The sequence below is a fragment of the Mus caroli genome, chromosome 8 (assembly GCF_900094665.2).
Source record: "Mus caroli chromosome 8, CAROLI_EIJ_v1.1, whole genome shotgun sequence".
Lineage (NCBI taxonomy): Eukaryota > Metazoa > Chordata > Mammalia > Rodentia > Muridae > Mus > Mus caroli.
The window spans coordinates 58,855,838-58,873,095 of record NC_034577.1 but is presented as its reverse complement, the minus strand read 5'-3'; the positions used below and the strand labels follow the sequence as shown (position 1 = coordinate 58,873,095).

Below are 17,258 nucleotides of genomic sequence, written 5' to 3'. Positions count from 1 at the left end.
ATTACAAAGTGAAAGATTCAGACTTGGTCGCGTTTTTGTGAAGATGTAAGCACTTTGTAATCATTTCCATTGTTGAAATCTGTCTTTTCTCCATCCTACCAACTTCATCAAAACTCACATGGCCATAGCTGTGTAAGGCAATTCCTGGGTCCTCTGAGGGGCTTCACTGATCGACATTTCTGTCTTTGTTGTGTGTCTTTATCGCAACAACATTGTGATGTAATTTGGGATTAGGTATCATGCTCTTTCCCAGTAGTATTGCTATACCACAAGTTCTGTGCTATGTTTCTGTCAACATAGAAGTATGTAAAGTCTTTCCATGTCTCTCTTGTTTGGTTTCTTTCTTTTTCTTTCTTTTGTTTTTTCCCTCTTTATCTTTCTTTCTTTCTTTCTTTCTTTCTTTCTTTCTTTCTTTCTTTCTTTCTTTCTTCCTTCCTTCCTTTTTTCCTTCCTTTCTTCTCTCTTTCTTCCTTCCTTTCTTTCTTTCTTTCTTTCTTTCTTTCTTTCTTTCTTTCTTTCTTTCTCTCTCTCTCTCTCTCTCTCTCTCTCTCTCTCTCTCTTTCTCTGCCAATGTATAGATCTTTCACTTCCTTGGTTAAGGATGTTCCAAAGTACTATATTTATTTGTTTATTTATTTTTGTTTGTTTGTTTGGTTTTTGGTTTTTTGAGACATGCTTTCTCTGTGTAGCCTTGGCTGTCCTGGAACTCACTCTGAAGACCACGCTGGCCTCGAACTCAGAAATCCGTCTGCCTCTGCCTCCCAAGTGCTAGGATTAAAGGCATGCACCACCACTCCTGGCGTACTTTATATTTTTGGAAGCTATTATGAATAGAATACTTTCCTAAGTTTTTCCCAGTGAGTTGATTATTGATAGATGTGCAGGCCTTTGACTTTTTTATATGTCAGTTTTGTATCCTGCAAATTTACTGAAAATGTTTACTAGATCTAAGAGTTTTCTGATAGAGTTTATAAGATCTTTTAGCTATAGATAATATAATCTGTCAATACAGATAATTTGACTTTTTCTTTACTTTTAAAAATACAGTTTGTACCTTCTTGTCTTGTGGCTCTAGTTAAGACTTCAAGTACTCTACTGAAAAAGTGCCACCAAGCGTCATCCTTATCTAGTTCTAGAGAATAGCATCCTTGTCTTGTTCCAGATGTTAGAGAAAATGCTCTTAATCCCCCTTCCCCATACTAAAGAGTTTCCAATATGTTTATTGTATATATATCCTTTATCATTTTGAGTTATGTTGAATCTATTCCTAATATCTCTATGACTTTTACTATAATGTCCTAGAGACTTTTAAAAATAATTTTTGCCATTGAATTGTTATCATTCATTTTATCAACTTTATCATTGAACTTTGCTAAATGCCTTTTTTGGCGATCATATTTGCTAGGTTTTTCTCCACCCATGAAATGAGCCAATTCAAGGCAAATTAAAGTGCATAGAGGAAGGTTTATTGGGAAGCATCTTTTGGGTGGGTTCACTGGCTGAAGAAGTGAAGCCAGGGAAGTCTTCATGGGGTCAGAAACAGAGGAGAAGGGGAAGAGAAAGAAAGAAAGAATATGTGCATGTAGGGAGAAAGAAGATGATGAGGGGAGGGGGGAGGGAGAGAGGAGACAGTGGGTGGGAGAAATTAAAATGTCTGGATTATATAGGGAAGAACTTCTGGAGAAAGAACAGCCTAGTCCCTGGGCTGGAAATTTCAGGGTAGAGAGTGAGGTATGTCAGCCATACCCTGAAACGGTAGGGACTGAGGAATTCTGGGAGAACCCTGAAGGTTAGGTCTGCTTTGTTATGTTAAATAGTCACCTCAGCTGCAAAACCTCAGTCTACAATCCAGCAATATTATTTCTGTCTTTTAGTTTATTTGTATAGCGTATTATATTCATTGATTTGCGTAATTGGTTAGGTGTATGATAATGTATTTTTGAAAATGCTATATATTTTGAATACATTTAAATTATTTAATGTATTTTAATTGTATTTGGTTTGCAATTATTTTCTTCACAATTTTTTTGCGCTTTGTTCATCAGGAAAATTAGTTTGTAACTGCTATATCTTTATCTGAGTTTATTCAAGATAATACTGCTTTCATAGAATAAACTAGGTACTCCTTCATTTTCTACTTTGAGAAATGATTTAAGAAGTGTTAGTATCGGGACTTTCTTAAAATTTTGGGCTGGGCAGTGGTGGCACACACCTTTAATCCCAGCACTTGAGAGGCAGAGGCAGGCAGATCTCTTGAGTTCAAGGCCAGCCTGGTCTACAGAATGAGTTCCAGGACAGCCAGGGCTACACAGAGAAACCCTGTCAAAGAAACCCTGTATAAAAACAAAAAACCAAAAAAACCCAAAAAGTTTGGTAGAATTCAGCCATGAGTCCATCTGATTCTATACTTTTCTTTGGGTGAGACTTTTAATTATTGCTTTTAATCTTTTACATGTAATGAACACATTTAGTGTATTATATTTTCAGGGATCTTGGTGTGTCATACACGTTTAGAAGTACATCAAATACCTTGATGTTTATTAGCATTGTGAAATAAAATTTTCCAAGTATTCTATAGATTATCTGAATTTCACTGGAGTCTGTTGTTACAATTCCTGCTTTCACCTTTACTTTTATTAATTTGGGATTTCTTTTGCTAGTTTGGCTAGGGGTTTTTCAGTCTTGTTGTTGATGTGTTTATAAAAAGATAAAGGGGGGATATATTCTGTGGAGGTGTAGTAAGGTATGGGGAAGGGGATGCCTCCGTGTGCCCACAGCCCTTCCCCTGAGGGACCACACCAGGTAACTGGGGGGCAGAACCTACCTGGTTGTTGCCAGATAACTGTGTGGTGGAGCTTAGACAAAATACTAACAGTTATCCTTTAACGAAAACGACTGCTTTGGCTATTCCTATGTATTGAGGGTTTTTTGGTCTCTATTTCATTAGGTCCCGCTTTAATCGCGATCGATTGATCGATTTATTTATTTATCCAGCGTTTGGGTTTGGGAGTGACTTCCTATTTTTCTAGAACCTTACGATGAATTATTACTTTACTGGGAACTCTCATTTTGTTTTATTGGAAATGCTCACTTTCCTGTTAGGCTGCTTTAGCTAGCTCCTAGAGTGCCTATGATTTTCATTTGTTTCTAAGAATTTTCTCCTTGATTTCTTCAGTGACCCACTGTACATTTAAAATTGTACCGTTACGTGTCCAAGTATTTGTTTTAAGTCCTGTAGTTTCTCTTGCTGTTGGATTCTAGTTTTATTTCAGAGTTGTCTGATAGGGTCCAAGGAATCCATTCATTGTCATCCTCTTCCTTGCCTGCCCTTTCTCCCATATCCCTCTCCTAACACTCCCCCATACGCCTCCTCTTCTCCCTTTCCTTCTCCTCCTGCTCCTTCTCCTCCTTCATCTCCTCCCCTTTCTTGTGTATGTTAAATCCACTTAGTCTATGGTATAATTTATATTATAATAGTATTTGAAATACTAACTTCTTTATATCCCACTACAGATAGAAATTATACAAAAAAGAAAGTAGGGAAATATGTCAAAGTACCTTCAATGTGTGACATGTACTAGGCATTTGATTAATAATTATTACGTAAGACTTTCTATCAAATTTTACCATGCTGTTCAAAAACAGAACAACAAGGCTGGAAAGACAGGCTTTATGTATAGCAAGAAAATGGTAGAGAAAATCAAAGGAAAAGCGAAGGCTGAATTTACACCATTCTGGGAGATGGGCACCTCCAGGTGAGGTAATGCTATCTCTTAACAAGTTGCTCGCCCCTGGAGAGCTGCCTTCTGGCCGATACTCAAGGCCGGTCTTTCAGTCAGAAACAGAAGACAGACTTCTGTTCTCTGAGTTCGACTCTCTCTACTCTCCCGGCCACTGTGTGGCTCCCGGGCTGTAAAGCAAGGCGGGCAGAAATACACTACGTCTCAGTTTCTGGGGACGCTTTAGAGAAAGCACAAGCCCCTCCCCTTCCTGTCCGCCCCTATCTGTTTTCCCCAGGACCCACGTGTGTTAGGGAAGAAGCGGACTTAAGAGCGGCTGCGGCTGCCCTCTGTGAAATTGTCGCATCGGGACATCGCCTGGCCTCGGTGGCTAAGACATCGCCATGGTGGGCGGCCCCTTAGATTCTCCGGGAGGCTCTGGTCGGGCGGCCGGGAAGTACAAGCTCGGACCCGGGAGAAACTGGGACTCGGAGTGGCTGCGTGGGGCGGTGCTGGGCCCCGGGTGCTGCCCCTGGATCGGAGTGCTCCAGCGCGTTCTCAACTCGCTCTGGGTGGCATTGTCCACGTCTCCCGGTTTCTCATTTTCCTGAGGGCCTTAACTAATACCCACCCACCTCTGCCCTGGGACAAGTGCAGGTCTCCCCTGCCCAGGGTCACAGCCACCCACGAGGTGCATCGGTCCGCAGCCCTTCTGTTCTGACCTTAGTCCTGCCTCTACAACTCCCATTCCTACCGGGCAACAATGCTGTTTTGTTTGCATTTTAAGACAGTAGTTAAGAGTGTTCTAAACGGTTTATGTATAGCGGTATAAAGAGCTCATTCACAGTATCCGAATTTATGTTTATAATTGATTTTATGTACGTGTGGATATCGGAGAACAATTTGCTAGAGTCTGTTTTCGCCTTCCACCATGTGTATTTTTGATGTTTAATCTCATTTTTCATTTGCCCCACTATCCTCCGTGTGTGTGTGTGTGTGTTCGTGTGTTCTTACGGCTTTAAGATTTTTTTTTTTAATTTATTCATAGCTTAACTTCAGATGAGTTTCAGACTTAGACGTGCCTTTTCTCATCAGATTAATGCAAAAATGACCAGTGTCTAAGAGAATTGTGTGAATGAGGAATTGATGAACATTTTAATTACTTGGAGAGTTTTTTAAAAGAGGAATTAATGAACATTTTAATTACTTGGAGAGTTTTTTGAAATTATTTTGTGCGTTGTCTTAGCAAAGGAGAAGGGAAGGAAAGAATTACAGACAGAGATAACAAGTGTAGTCTCAAGTTACAGTGTGGTTTATTCTGGACTGGTGATCTTCAGTAAGAATGGGGAGAAGGAGTTGTGCGAAGGAAATGCTGGAGAAGAAAGTTGGAAGAGATGGCTTTCTGTGCTAAAGCTTAGAACCAAGCTGATCTCTTTCAATAGGGAAAGAAACTCTATACTGGATTAACACTGTAGACAGATTTTGCGACTTCTTTGTAAAGGGGTCTAACAGTAGAGCAACCTAGGCCTGATTATATGGGTTGAATAAAGGTAACTGACAGGTTTGAAAAAGCTCCAAGAGCTATTTGGCCTTTAGAGGAGTGACTATTGAAGAGGTGAATATTAGGGACCACCTGTTCCCTAATAGTCTTTTTTTTCCTCTCAGAGATTAAAAATTATATATATCCATCTATTTTATGTAACACTAGGTTTTGGTCAGTAGAACTTGGGCAAAGGTAGGACAACTTTCCTGAGATTTCTTTTCCACTCAGGGCTAGAGTGGAGGGCAGGTTTTAAGCCCTTGCAGACTGTCTGGGGGATTATGGGCTAACAGGGTCGGGCGTGCCTGCCTCCTTAAGTGAACCAGAAGAGACTAAAACTATTTAGGTTAAGCTATTTTTATTTTGGGTTTCACTTATAGAAAGTCAACTCTGACTCTTTAAATAATATAGATAGGCCAAAATACAGGATTACATAGCAAAAAACACAACAAAACAAAAACAAAAAACCAAAAAGAAACCCCTTAAATATAATGCCTTTGAGGAATGAATTCTGAAAGCTTTAACTGGTAAGGCTCGGGTGGGGAAGTGGTTTGTTTGCTTCTAGGTGTGCTGATTTTGAAGTGGCCTTTATAGTTTATGGGGTGTTGGTTGGAACCAGCAAAGTTTGGTCAACTTTGACCTTGCATGTGCCTTTGCCCTACTCTTTTCCTGGGCCACAGTGAAATACCTGCTCTCTGTAACATTAGAGACAACCTTAACTGTAGCCAGCATTCCCAGCCAGAACTAAAGAGTCTTCTCCCTCTGTTCTCAGAACTATTTTAAGCTGGCTTGGCTGAGTCACTGAGTGGTGTTGACTCTATTGGTTTCTGTTGGTCTACTGCCATTGGAGATTACGGAATAGATCATTTCTGTTATGATCATGGGGAAACAAAGACCATTGGAGTTAGTAAAATGTTTGGCCTGTGGCCTGATTCCTATTGTGACATCTCTGTAACTATAGTTGCTTCACGTATCTGACAATAATGTGTCCTGTCTTTTAGCCTAAAGGACTAAAAGGAAAAATGGTAGGACGGGAAAAGAAAGTCATCCATCCGTACAGTAGAAAAGCAGCTCAGATTACAAGAGAGTCTCACAAACAAGACAAGAAGGAAAGGTGAGTGTCAGTCTCGTTAGAGTGTCAGTCTCGTTAGTGTCCTGCACTGGGGAAAGCGCCTTTAAGCATCTACTTATCAGGTTTATGTTCCTCGTTTCCATTCCCTCTTTTGCTTTAATAAATATTTTTCCATTAGTTCTTGTACCACAGTATAAAATGCCAAAGAGAGAGCTTACAGAGCTGACCAAAACCGTAAGTAGCAGTTAGTGCTTGACTCCCGCCTAAGGTGTGGAGCAACTTGAATCAGCCTCTGCTGTGTAAACTGAGACTGAGTCAAGAGATGGACAGCCAGCAGATCAAGGTTCAGCTTTTTTTTTTTCAACATGAAACATAGAACAACAGTCATTCAGATAACGAAACAAAAAGAGACACGAATTGACACGTGGACAGATTGGTGCTCTAAACACAGACAATACAAAGAGGGTAGAGAACTTGATGTAACCAGAACTAAAGATGTCTCCTGTAGGGGCCAAAGAGAAAGCAGGTTGTCTCCCAATTTCCCCTCTGTCCCTGCGAGAGCTCCGAAATCTATTTTCCTTCTCTCTTGATCTCTCTCTCTCTCTCATGTCATTTGTATATCTAGCCCTCCATTTTTTTATATTTTACTATTTTTTTTATTTTTATTTTATTTTATTTTTTTAAGCTCTACTCCTCCTGCCTGATGCAGTTCTTGACTGTAGACATATGTCTGTTTAGAATTTTCCAATCCTATTTTCCACTGTCAACCCATACATAGCTGATATCAGTGCTGGGCCAATACTGACTCAATCTAGCCTGTATCCTTTTTGCACCCTTGCAATCAACAGCCTTCAAAAGATAACATTTGTAGCGCTAGCATTAATGCTGTATGTTGCTTGCTGTGCAGAGAAACATCTCCCTCTGTTTTCTGTGGAGCCCCATGAAGACATTGTAACCCCAGTCCTTCTTTCTGCTTTCAGGCCACTTGTCAGGTGCCACCTGTAGCCACCTGCGGCCACTGGTTGCAGAGTTCCTGAAAGGAAAGATGGGGTTTTGTGTGAGAAAGGCTTAAATAACAAGAAATAATGACCCTAGACAAGGTTTTCTGATCAAGGCCAATGTTTACTTAAGAGTTTGAACTTATAAAATGGGGGATCCCATCCCTCACCATGCCACAATCTCTTGTTTAGTGAGGATCCCTGCTTTGTGTCAGGGGAACAGGTTCATTCTCTCAGCAGGTAGTGGCTTCTTGGAGGAAAACTGCAGATGTGGCAGGACAATAGACTTTACCTAGGTCAGAAGACTCCACCCTAGGTGGGCTAGTGAGTGTGGCAAACCAGATCTGAGCCAGCCTGCTCAAGGCTGGGGGAAGGGAACAAGAAATAGCATTTTGATGACAGCTTGACCTACTGATTTGAAAGATAACTGTCATGGTTTATTTATTTATTTGTATTACATGTGAAAGAATGTCAAAGTTCTCTGGGAAGTTTTTCTTTGCAATATTTTTGACAGATTTCTAAGCCCCTGCTTTGGAAAATATCTAATTTCTCTGCACCTTTTGGTTCAAGATTGAAGACTGAGAAGGCCTTGCGTCTCAACCTTATTGGTAAGTGGGTCTGAGGGCTTCAAATTCTGTCTACAGTATGGTGAAATTTTTGCTCTAAACCATTTTCCCTCTTTATTATTTCTATCAGATGTTTTTTAACCAGACTTAACTAAAAAAAAAAAAAAAAAGAGGTATAATTCATACACAAATGGAGTGGAGCAAAGCATCTGACTTTCAAGGTAGACAACTAGTACTCCATACAGCTAGCTTTGTAGAAACGTCACTCCTGTGCACCCGCACTTGACTGTGCCTGGCTCAGGCTTTATCCTGTCTTCTGACAGCCAAGGGTATGAAGGGCATGGCTGGGTTCCCACAGCACATACCTGAGGAGAAAGGTTTGCTTTGCATGTAGTTCTGGGGGTTTCAGTGCATGAAGCTGACCACGTTGCTTTAGGACTGACAGCAGTGCAGAAAGCACTGGCAGAAGGGGGTGTGCAAAATGAGCTGCTTACTTCATACTGGCCACAGAACACAGCGGAGGGTCTCGAGTCCCAACACCCCTTCAAGGGGACTTCCCAGTGACATAAGAGTGCCTCTAGGCTTCACCTCTCAGAGGGCCATCATCTCCTAGTGTACCCGGTGCTAGAGAACAAACAGCTAAGGGGTGGGCCTTTGGGAGCAGCCTAGAAGCCACCTGCAGCAACCTGCAGCTTAAGGATTACAGAGGAGAGGGTTCTTGCTTAATACTATGGGTGCACACATGTTCAGTCTTGGCCAGTAGCACAAGCTCCCTCCTTTTCCTCTTTCCCTTTTCTCCCCCTTCCTTTCTACCTCCCCCTTTGTCTCTGTCTTTCTTGGGTCAGGTTTATTGCTCATCAGCTTTACCGACATGTCCAGGTTTTCTCTTTTCACAGTACCTACACCTCTCTTAGGTATAACATGCTTAGTAATGCTCACTGTAGGCTACTTCATTTCATGTGTAAGTGTGAAAGAGTGTTGATCATTGGTACTTTTCCATAGGTGACAAACTTCAGTGGTTTCATAGTCATCTGGATATGAAAAAAACGAGATATTCTAAGAAAGATGCCTGTGAATTAGTTGAAAGGTAAGTACGGGGCATATTATGAACAAAAGGATCAGAAGCAAGAATTCCAGCCTAGTTCTTAAGGGGTGGATCTTCCCTCTGGGTTTGGATACGAGCAGATTTTTTTTTTTTTTTTTTTTTTTTAACAAAAGACTTAAATTTGTATTCCAGCTTGGCCCCATTTTAGTTTCCTGGGGTTAGGAAATGTATCCTGGAGAAGGGTTGTCTGCACTGGCCCCTCTGGGTGTTAGCACATTGAGGTAAGATAGCTTGAAATAGTCTTCATACTGAGAGAATGGTATCTAGAAGGCCTAGGGGTGAGAAAGGAGCTATCAGCTGAAAAACCCCACCAGACATTTCCTGTGACTGGAATAGCAAGCTCAGAGGCTAGTGTAACAGGTGCTGTAAGGGACAATGGCTTATGAACAGCATTTGGTGACTATCAAAGGACATAGGGAAGCTCTGGGGGCATTTTCTAGGAAGCACATGTGATCATCATGCTTTCAGACCACAGCCTGGGAAAGGGGATGACATTGCTGGAGGACTTGGGAGGAAGGGTGAGATGGTGTGCTCTAAAGACGAAATCAAGTAGGTAGTTCAGTGTAAGGTCCTCAGTTCAGCAGGCAGCATGCTGCGGTTTTGTTCACTGAAGTCAAACACTTGGATTATTCAGGAAAGCGATGGAGTAGGAAGGCTAAGGGAATGAAAGGTTTGCAGATGTCACTATTCAAAGGACAGGGACACCTGGGCACTACATTTAAATAAAGTAATACAAGCCCACGTTTATTTATAGGCATTGTAAGTCAGATCTTGTTTGTATTTTTCAGGTACTTGGATCGGTTCAGCAGTGAGCTGGAGCAGATTGAGTTACAGAACAGCATCAAGGACAGGCAGGGAAGGCGGCACCATTCCCGGGAGGCCATCATCAAGCAGACCCTGGAGCGGGAGCGGCAGCAGTACGAAGGCTATGGCTTTGGTGTGTGTTCTCAGATTCACTTTGCCTTTTTAAAACCGTATCTGATTTATAGTGAGTTTCAGGGTTTCATTTTACCGATTTACCTAGCTCTTTTAGTTTCTTTTTTCTTCATGCATAGAATACTATTAGTTTCATTTCCTTGTGACAGTTGACAGCCATCTACTGTGACCGAGTCACTTCCTAGCACCCACCCAGTTTGCCCTCCCCATGGGGCTGTTCCTGTTCATCTGCAGTCACATCCGAGTCCCTCCTTGCCACCATTGTAACTCTTGTTCAGCAGACCACAGTTCCTCAGAGTAAGGACAGCACAGTACTAACTGGCTACACGGAAGGTCACTGAGCGGGACAGGGTACCAGTGACAATTCACAGCCTGCAGATAGTACTTGACTATCTTACTGTCACTATTTTTTGAAAATAATGATTTCCACCGAGGCATGCAGCTTTGTGGCTTGAGAAAGCAGACGGCCTGGCTGGTACAGGGTCTACAGTAGTACAGTGGCAGCTGTCCTTTGCAGAGCTGGGAAGAAATTTAAAGTTTGTCCTGTCTCTGCCCTCATTCATGTTGCTGGCCTGGTCCCTGTGGGCTTTGGTGTTAATCAAAAGGTTAAATCAAAATAGTAGGTAAAACATATAATAATAAAATTAAAATTCAAGGTTAATATAAAGAGCATGAACATAGGAGATGTCAAAAGAACTTCTCTGGATAATACTCGAAGTGTCCAAACTTCCTCTTCTCTGTTAAAGTGTGTTTCTTAACCTAAAACAACGGAAAGCCCATTTTTAGAACTAGACCCATCTACACGTGGTCCCTCTAACCCACCAGATAATAAAGAGGACTCCTCAATTTAACAATGAAATAGAAGCCAGGCATGGTGGCACGAATGGTGGCTTCATCCCAGCCTGGAGGGGGGAGAGGCGGGTGGATCTCTAAGAGTTCCTGGCAGCTTGGTCTTCATAGTTCCAGACAGTTTGAGGTCCTGTCTCAGAACACTTAAATAAAACAGAGGATTTGTTTCTCTGGTTTAAAACGTGGAGAATTAACTCAGAATCAGCTGACACTGTACCCACTGCAGGCAGGGAGCCTCTTCTGCTCCTGGGATGTTCACTTAGAGTTGCCGCCTGTGAATAGAAGATGTGCTTCTTGTCTTTCCTACCACTATGATAACGCTGCGTAAGGGAGCAGGAGCTCGTTTGGGCTCAGAGCTTAAGCCTGTTGTGGTGACATCACAGCGGTAGGAGCTGTGTTACATTGTATCCACAATGGCTACTAGTGCTAAGTTCTCTGTATTGCAGGGTGGGAGTTGGGGGGCACAGGGTGACACAGCAAGGCAACCCAGCCCAGGAGCCACCAATATGAAGGACGAGTCTTCATACATCAATTAACCTGATCAAAATAATTCTCCAGAGCATTCCTATGCCTGTCTCCCAGGTGATGCTAGAGCTCTTCAAGTTGACAGTTGAGACTAAGGACCGCAGTTCCATTCTTTGCTGACACCCAAACACATCACTTTAAATATGCCTTCCTGCCCTCTCAACTCTAATGGCCATCTTCTAATGCAAAAATACATTCAATCCAAGTTTAAAAATCCCAGTTTTTTAAAGATTCCATTACTGCTTTCAAAGTCTGTCAGACTCAAAGGCAATTTCTGTGAGTTCCCATGCAGGTTACAGGTAATTTAAATTGTATTGAACTTTTTTTAGGTCCTCATGATTAAAATTCTTTTTATTTTTTTTTATATTTTGAGTAGTATGATTTTTTTTTTTCATGCTAAATAATCTGAAGTCTGGTAAGTTCTACCGATTTGACATAACGTAAGTACTTAAAAGTTGTCTTTCATAGCACTACAAAATAAAAATGTCCATATTTGCTGTTTGAATATGTTGCCTTATTTCACAATTCTGTGAACAGAATTCTTATGTTATCCCTGTACACTGAACTCTGTTCTTTCCAAGGGTCGCTTTTGTGTTAATCATAGCAGTGCTTTGAAGATGTTTCTCTTTGGGACTAGAGAGATGGCTCAGCAGTACTTACTGCTATTTCAGGTCGTTTTAAAATGCCTGGAACTCCAGCTTCAGGGGAACCAACCTTCTGGACTCCGCAGGCACGTGCACATATGTGACATACATAGACATGGTCACATTTATGCCTATATTTAAATTGTTTTCCTTTTTATTAACATTAGCTGCATGTTGTAAGATAAGAAGGAAACTATTAACAACTAAATTTAGAAAGAAAATGCCTAATGGATATTAATTTTTTTCTTTCTCAGAGATCCCAGACATTTTAGACTCTAATACTCTGCAGACTTTCCGGTGAGTATCTGAGTTTCTTCAAAGTTATATGTGAAATGCACAATGCGGAAACTTCCCCGAGTGTAGGCATTAGTAAAAAAGAGAGCAGAGACACTCTTTCCTGTTGGTGTGCATGTGTCTGTCTGCAGTACCCACTGTGCACTTGGCTGATTCTGGTGAAGCTCTTTTTCCTTTTCAGAATGGTTTAAAAATCCCATATAATATGTTAGAGATGTTTCTGTTCTGCCCTGATGCTAATGTGTATTGCTTAACGATAAAGTAACTGGAACATAACCATAAAGTAACATAGAAACCAATGCCAGGGCGAGAGTTTTGTCCTTGAGAATCTTTGGTCCAGAGCTCTGATTCTACCCTGGTAACCATAGAGACCACTGAGCTGTAGAAACTCAGATTTTTATTTTTCAAGCACAGATTCTGTGTATTAGAAAATACCTTTTAATATTTGTGGATTTCACTAAAACATGTTGGGGAGTCTGTTCTGAATTGAAATTGGATAAATTTAAATCCAGGCATAATGGAAACAAAATGCTTCGTTGCTTTCCTGCTTCTTCTGAAGAAGTTGAGAACCGTGAGAAGATGAGCATAGCATGTTAGCTCTGCTGGGGTGACCCCTGCTTGACATGGTCTCCAGACCCCTCACATGAGATGACTGAAAACAGAATTGTCATGCAACTAGGGACAGAAATGCAAATGGCTTTGTCTTAATGATTCAGCTGCAGTGTGCCTGTATGTAAGAAGGATGTCCTCTGATTTATTTTAGAGGTTTGCTAGTCATGACATAATTCTAACTTGTGAGGGTCTTGAGACCATGTAGCTTGGTATAGGATAATATTTAGGGGAAGTAAACTACACAGAACCTACGGTTTTCCTGTGATTTTTTTTTTTTTCCCCAGTTTAGATTGTGTAGGATTCTGTGAGGAAATAAATACTACTGTAGCAATAAGAGGCAAGTCTTCAGGCTTGGGGTGTGGCAAACCCCCTCCTTAATGTTGATACTTTGCTCTCATACATGTGAAGTCTGTTGACAGGGTGCCCTGTGCAGCGGGCAGAGCTGACAGTGACCGTCCTGGCTTTGCCATTACCAACCTCAGCACTGCACTTATCTTTTCTAGGGAATGGGATTTTGATCTGAAGAAATTGCCAAACATCAAAATGAGGAAACTTTGTGCTGATGATGCAGTTCCTAAGAAGCGCAAACAGAAAAATATTTTAAATATAGAAAAGGATTTAGGAGAATTAGAACTATCAGGGCAAACTGGAGCCACTACAGATGGGAAACTGGAACCAGCAAGTGAATCAAGTGACACGGATGAAGAAATGACTCCAGTGCCTGTCAGCCCTCATTGAAATACCTCAGACCTTCATGTTCTACTCAGTGACCATGGCACATAGTCATTTATATGTGGGCTGGTGAGATGGCTTAGCAGGAGGGGGCTTGCAGCCAAGCCTGACTACTGAAGCTTGAGTCCGAGAATCCATGGGTTAAAGAGAAAGGATGCTACAAATTTTCTTTGAACGTACACCTGCACACCATGGGAAGTGTGCATATGCACGCACACAAATAAAATTTAGTAATTATCTGTATGTAAGAATTTGCTATTGAACTCACTCAAGTATTTGCAGTTTTAAAATAGATTTATGGTCTTTATTTAAGAATTCTCTTTAAATTGCTTTTAAAATACAGAGATTGTGTTAGTCTGCTTTTCATTATAGCCAAATATCCAATACTGGGAACTTAGCTGAGAGTCTAAATAGTAACCTAGTGCAGTTCTGATGAGACTTCTCTGTCTGTATCACAGCATGGCCTACATCATAGTCATAGAAACATATATCGGAGGAGGATGGGGCAGGCAAGATTTGGCTTGATTCTCAGAAAAAAGTTTGGCCTTTTGAACATTGTTGGGACTATTCAGGGACCATGGAGACTAAAGAACTGTGGTGGTGGTTAACTAAACTCATTTTGGGGTGGCCAAAGGTAGAATACTGTGCTTTGAATTTTAAATGTCCCCGTAGGCTCATGCCATGAGCCCTCAGTGTCCACCTTCTGGTGGTATTCTGAAAGCTGTAGAGCATTTCTGAGGTGGGGCCTGGCTGTCAATAGGGACAGGTCTTTGAAGGTTTTACCTACCCTGAATCTAGTCATGTCTGTCACCAGGCAAGAAGTCCTTGCCAAGTTGCTGCAGGAACTGTGACAAACAGAAGTCCCTTTGAAACTGAGTAAGCATATACTTTCCCCCCAGTTAAGAATTTGGATTACAGCAGCATAAAAGTAACAAATACATCTTTCAAATATCAGTTCAGGAAGCACACTTCAGTGACTCTTTCCCGAGTACTCCCAGGCAGAGATCATTGTTGGAGAGTACCAGTCAAAAGGCTTTTGCCGAGTGCCAAGTGACGGAAGTCATGCATGGTGATCTGCTTTCCCATTAAGTTCTTTTCCGAACTTTAAGATAATTAACTCACATGATATGTACTCACTGATAAGTGGATATTAGCCCAGAAACTTAGAATACCCAAGATATAAGATACAATTTGTAAAACACATGAAATTCAAGAAGAACAAAGACCAAAGTGTGGACACTTTGTTCCTTAGAATTGGGAACAAAACACCCATGGAAGGAGTTACAGAGACAAAGTTTGGAGCTGAGATGAAAGGATGGACCATCTAGAGACTGCCATATCCAGGGATTCAGCCCATAATCAGCCTCCAAACGCTGACACCATTGCATACACTAGCAAGATTTTGCTGAAAGGACCCTGATATAGCTGTCTCTTGTGAGACTAAGCCGGGGCCTAGCAAACACAGAAGTGGATGTTCAGTCAGCTCTTGGATGGATCACAGGGCCCCCAATGGAGGAGTTAGAGAAAGTACCCAAGGAGCTAAAGGGATCTGCAACCCTATAGGTGGAACAACAATATGAACTAACAAGTACCCCCTGGAGCTCATGTCTCTAGCTGCATATGTATCAGAAGAAAGCCTAGTCAGCCATCAGTGGAAAGAGAGGCCCATTGGTCTTGCAAACTTTATATGCCTAAGTACTGGGGAACGCCAGGGCCAAGAAGTGGGAGTGGGGGTGGGTAGGGGAGTGGGGCGGGAAGGGCATGGGGGACTTTTGGGATAGCATTGGAAATGTAAATGAAGAAAATACCTAATTTTTAAAAGATAATTATTTTATGACTTTTTCAAGGTTTGTAACTGCATCACTGCCAGCTATTGGATGTCATATTAAACAGCTCTCCTGTATTCTTTAGCTGCACTGTTTGCATTTCACAGGCAAGCACACCCTACTCCATATTGTTTTCTCTGAGACCCAGATCTTGCCTGAAATCTTTCATGTAATTACGCAAGGCAGAACCCGTTCTGTAACTCTGTTCTCGGAGATTGTTGTAAATCCCTCTCTAGACAGTGTACCTTGGGAACCTGCAGGGATACCTGTGTCTATGAATATGTAAGCATATTCCTTGTAAACACACTGGAGGCGACCCTAAGAAAGCAGACACACCTTGCGTGGATGTGCTTCTTTGTATTTTTTAATTTTTTGTAGCTTTTTAATGCGTTGACTGTGATTCATGTTGACTTGTCCTCAAGTTCTTTTCTTTGACAAAGCTACAGAGAGTTCTCCCAGCCTGGAAGTCTAACCTCCCTGGGCTGCAAACAGTGAGAGCTTGGCAAGGAAGGAGCTGTGCCCCATCAGACCTGACGGCCTTGCAGTGCGGGTGGTAGAGCAGCTGGCTGTGAGACTCACCCACTGCTCATACTCCTTACACTTTTTAAAAGTGCATTCTGGGGCTTTATTGTTAACTATTTCTTTTAACTATTTTTGAGGCCCACTAAGGAAATCTATTTCTTTTTGGTCAAAAGAATGTTATTTACTCCTGGCCAAGTTCCCCAAGACATAAGAGTTAATCCAGTTGAGCTGGCCCACCAGCTGGGTAAACCCTTAGAAAGGCCAGTTCACTTTAACTGATGCTAAAGAGAGAGAGGATTACTTATCCCTTTAATGAGATAATGTACTTTCCCCCTAGAAGGCTGGGCCCAGGTGCAGTTACTATTGAGTTACCATGAAGCTTTGTTAGGTCAGTCCATCTCTCAGAAAAGGGGAGGGGTTGTTTTGCTGTGTTTTGTTCTGCTCCCCGCCCCCTTCCGACTCCCCAATATGGTTCTGAGCTTGAGCGTGCTTTCTCTCACCCTTGGCCTCTCATCACATTTTCTCTGAAGCCCTCGGACACACAGCTGCTTGTTCCAGTTATGGCTGACACCCATTGCTAAACATTAACTTTACATGGCTCTCCAACGTCCTCATTCTCTCCTGGTAGCTGCTGTAATTTCCAGCTCGCCTGCCATGTTGATTAAAGTCTAATAAACTTGTCCTGGAGCTTCTTTCTGAGTCTGATATCAAATTATCTTATTGATAAGACTAAGAACCCTGAAAGGGGTTCTCAATTTCCCCAGTCATGTGATGGCGTCGGTGGGGCCCCCAAATTTCCAGTAATAACTCAACATTGGTCACTATAGATTTAACATAAGTATGTTCAGATTCTAGTTAAAAACAGACCATTATCAAATCTTAAATGAAGAATTCAAGGGTTTCTAGTGCTGTAAATACAACCCTAGGAGTCCCAGTACATTAGACAGAAAGCAGAGAAACTACAGGCAAGGTTTGGAGCATTTGTTTAATATACAAAGTCTTTCACAGATAATTAGTTTCCTTAGTTTGTTAAGCACACATTACTCACAAACAGTAAATTGTTAATGAAAGACAATTAGGTAAAACTAAAAATGTACAAATGCCCAATCTCAAAAAAATGCACAGTTAATACTTTCTCCTTTGTTTGAATGTTATATCTAGTTTCAACACGGGCTTTCTTTGGATATGGGGGAAACACTGCAGCCCAACTGAACAGCTTCCTTTTAGTTGTATTGTTATGTAAAATAGCACCATTGGGCTGATGGAAGGACCAGTTACAATAATGATGGTAGGTTTTAGCTTCTACACTTAGTATTTG

The 17,258-nt window shown here is 41.5% G+C and overlaps 1 protein-coding gene across 2 annotated transcripts; it reads left to right on the top strand.

Moving 5' to 3' along the window:
- Window positions 1–3,998: 3,998 nt before the first annotated feature.
- Window positions 3,999–13,835, top strand: Tma16 (translation machinery associated 16 homolog). Of its 2 annotated transcripts, none has more exons than XM_021170043.2 (7): window positions 3,999–4,126; window positions 6,261–6,373; window positions 7,900–7,937; window positions 8,898–8,982; window positions 9,789–9,937; window positions 12,209–12,251; window positions 13,364–13,835. In XM_021170043.2, the coding sequence occupies exons 1-7, from the start codon at window positions 4,124–4,126 to the stop codon at window positions 13,596–13,598; spliced, it is 666 nt and encodes a 221-aa protein (XP_021025702.1). In that variant the 5' UTR covers window positions 3,999–4,123; the 3' UTR covers window positions 13,599–13,835. The 2 variants fall into 2 exon arrangements, with proteins under 2 accessions (XP_021025702.1, XP_029336770.1); XM_029480910.1 differs by having other exon boundaries at window positions 7,844–7,937.
- The last annotated feature ends 3,423 nt before the right edge of the window (window positions 13,836–17,258 follow it).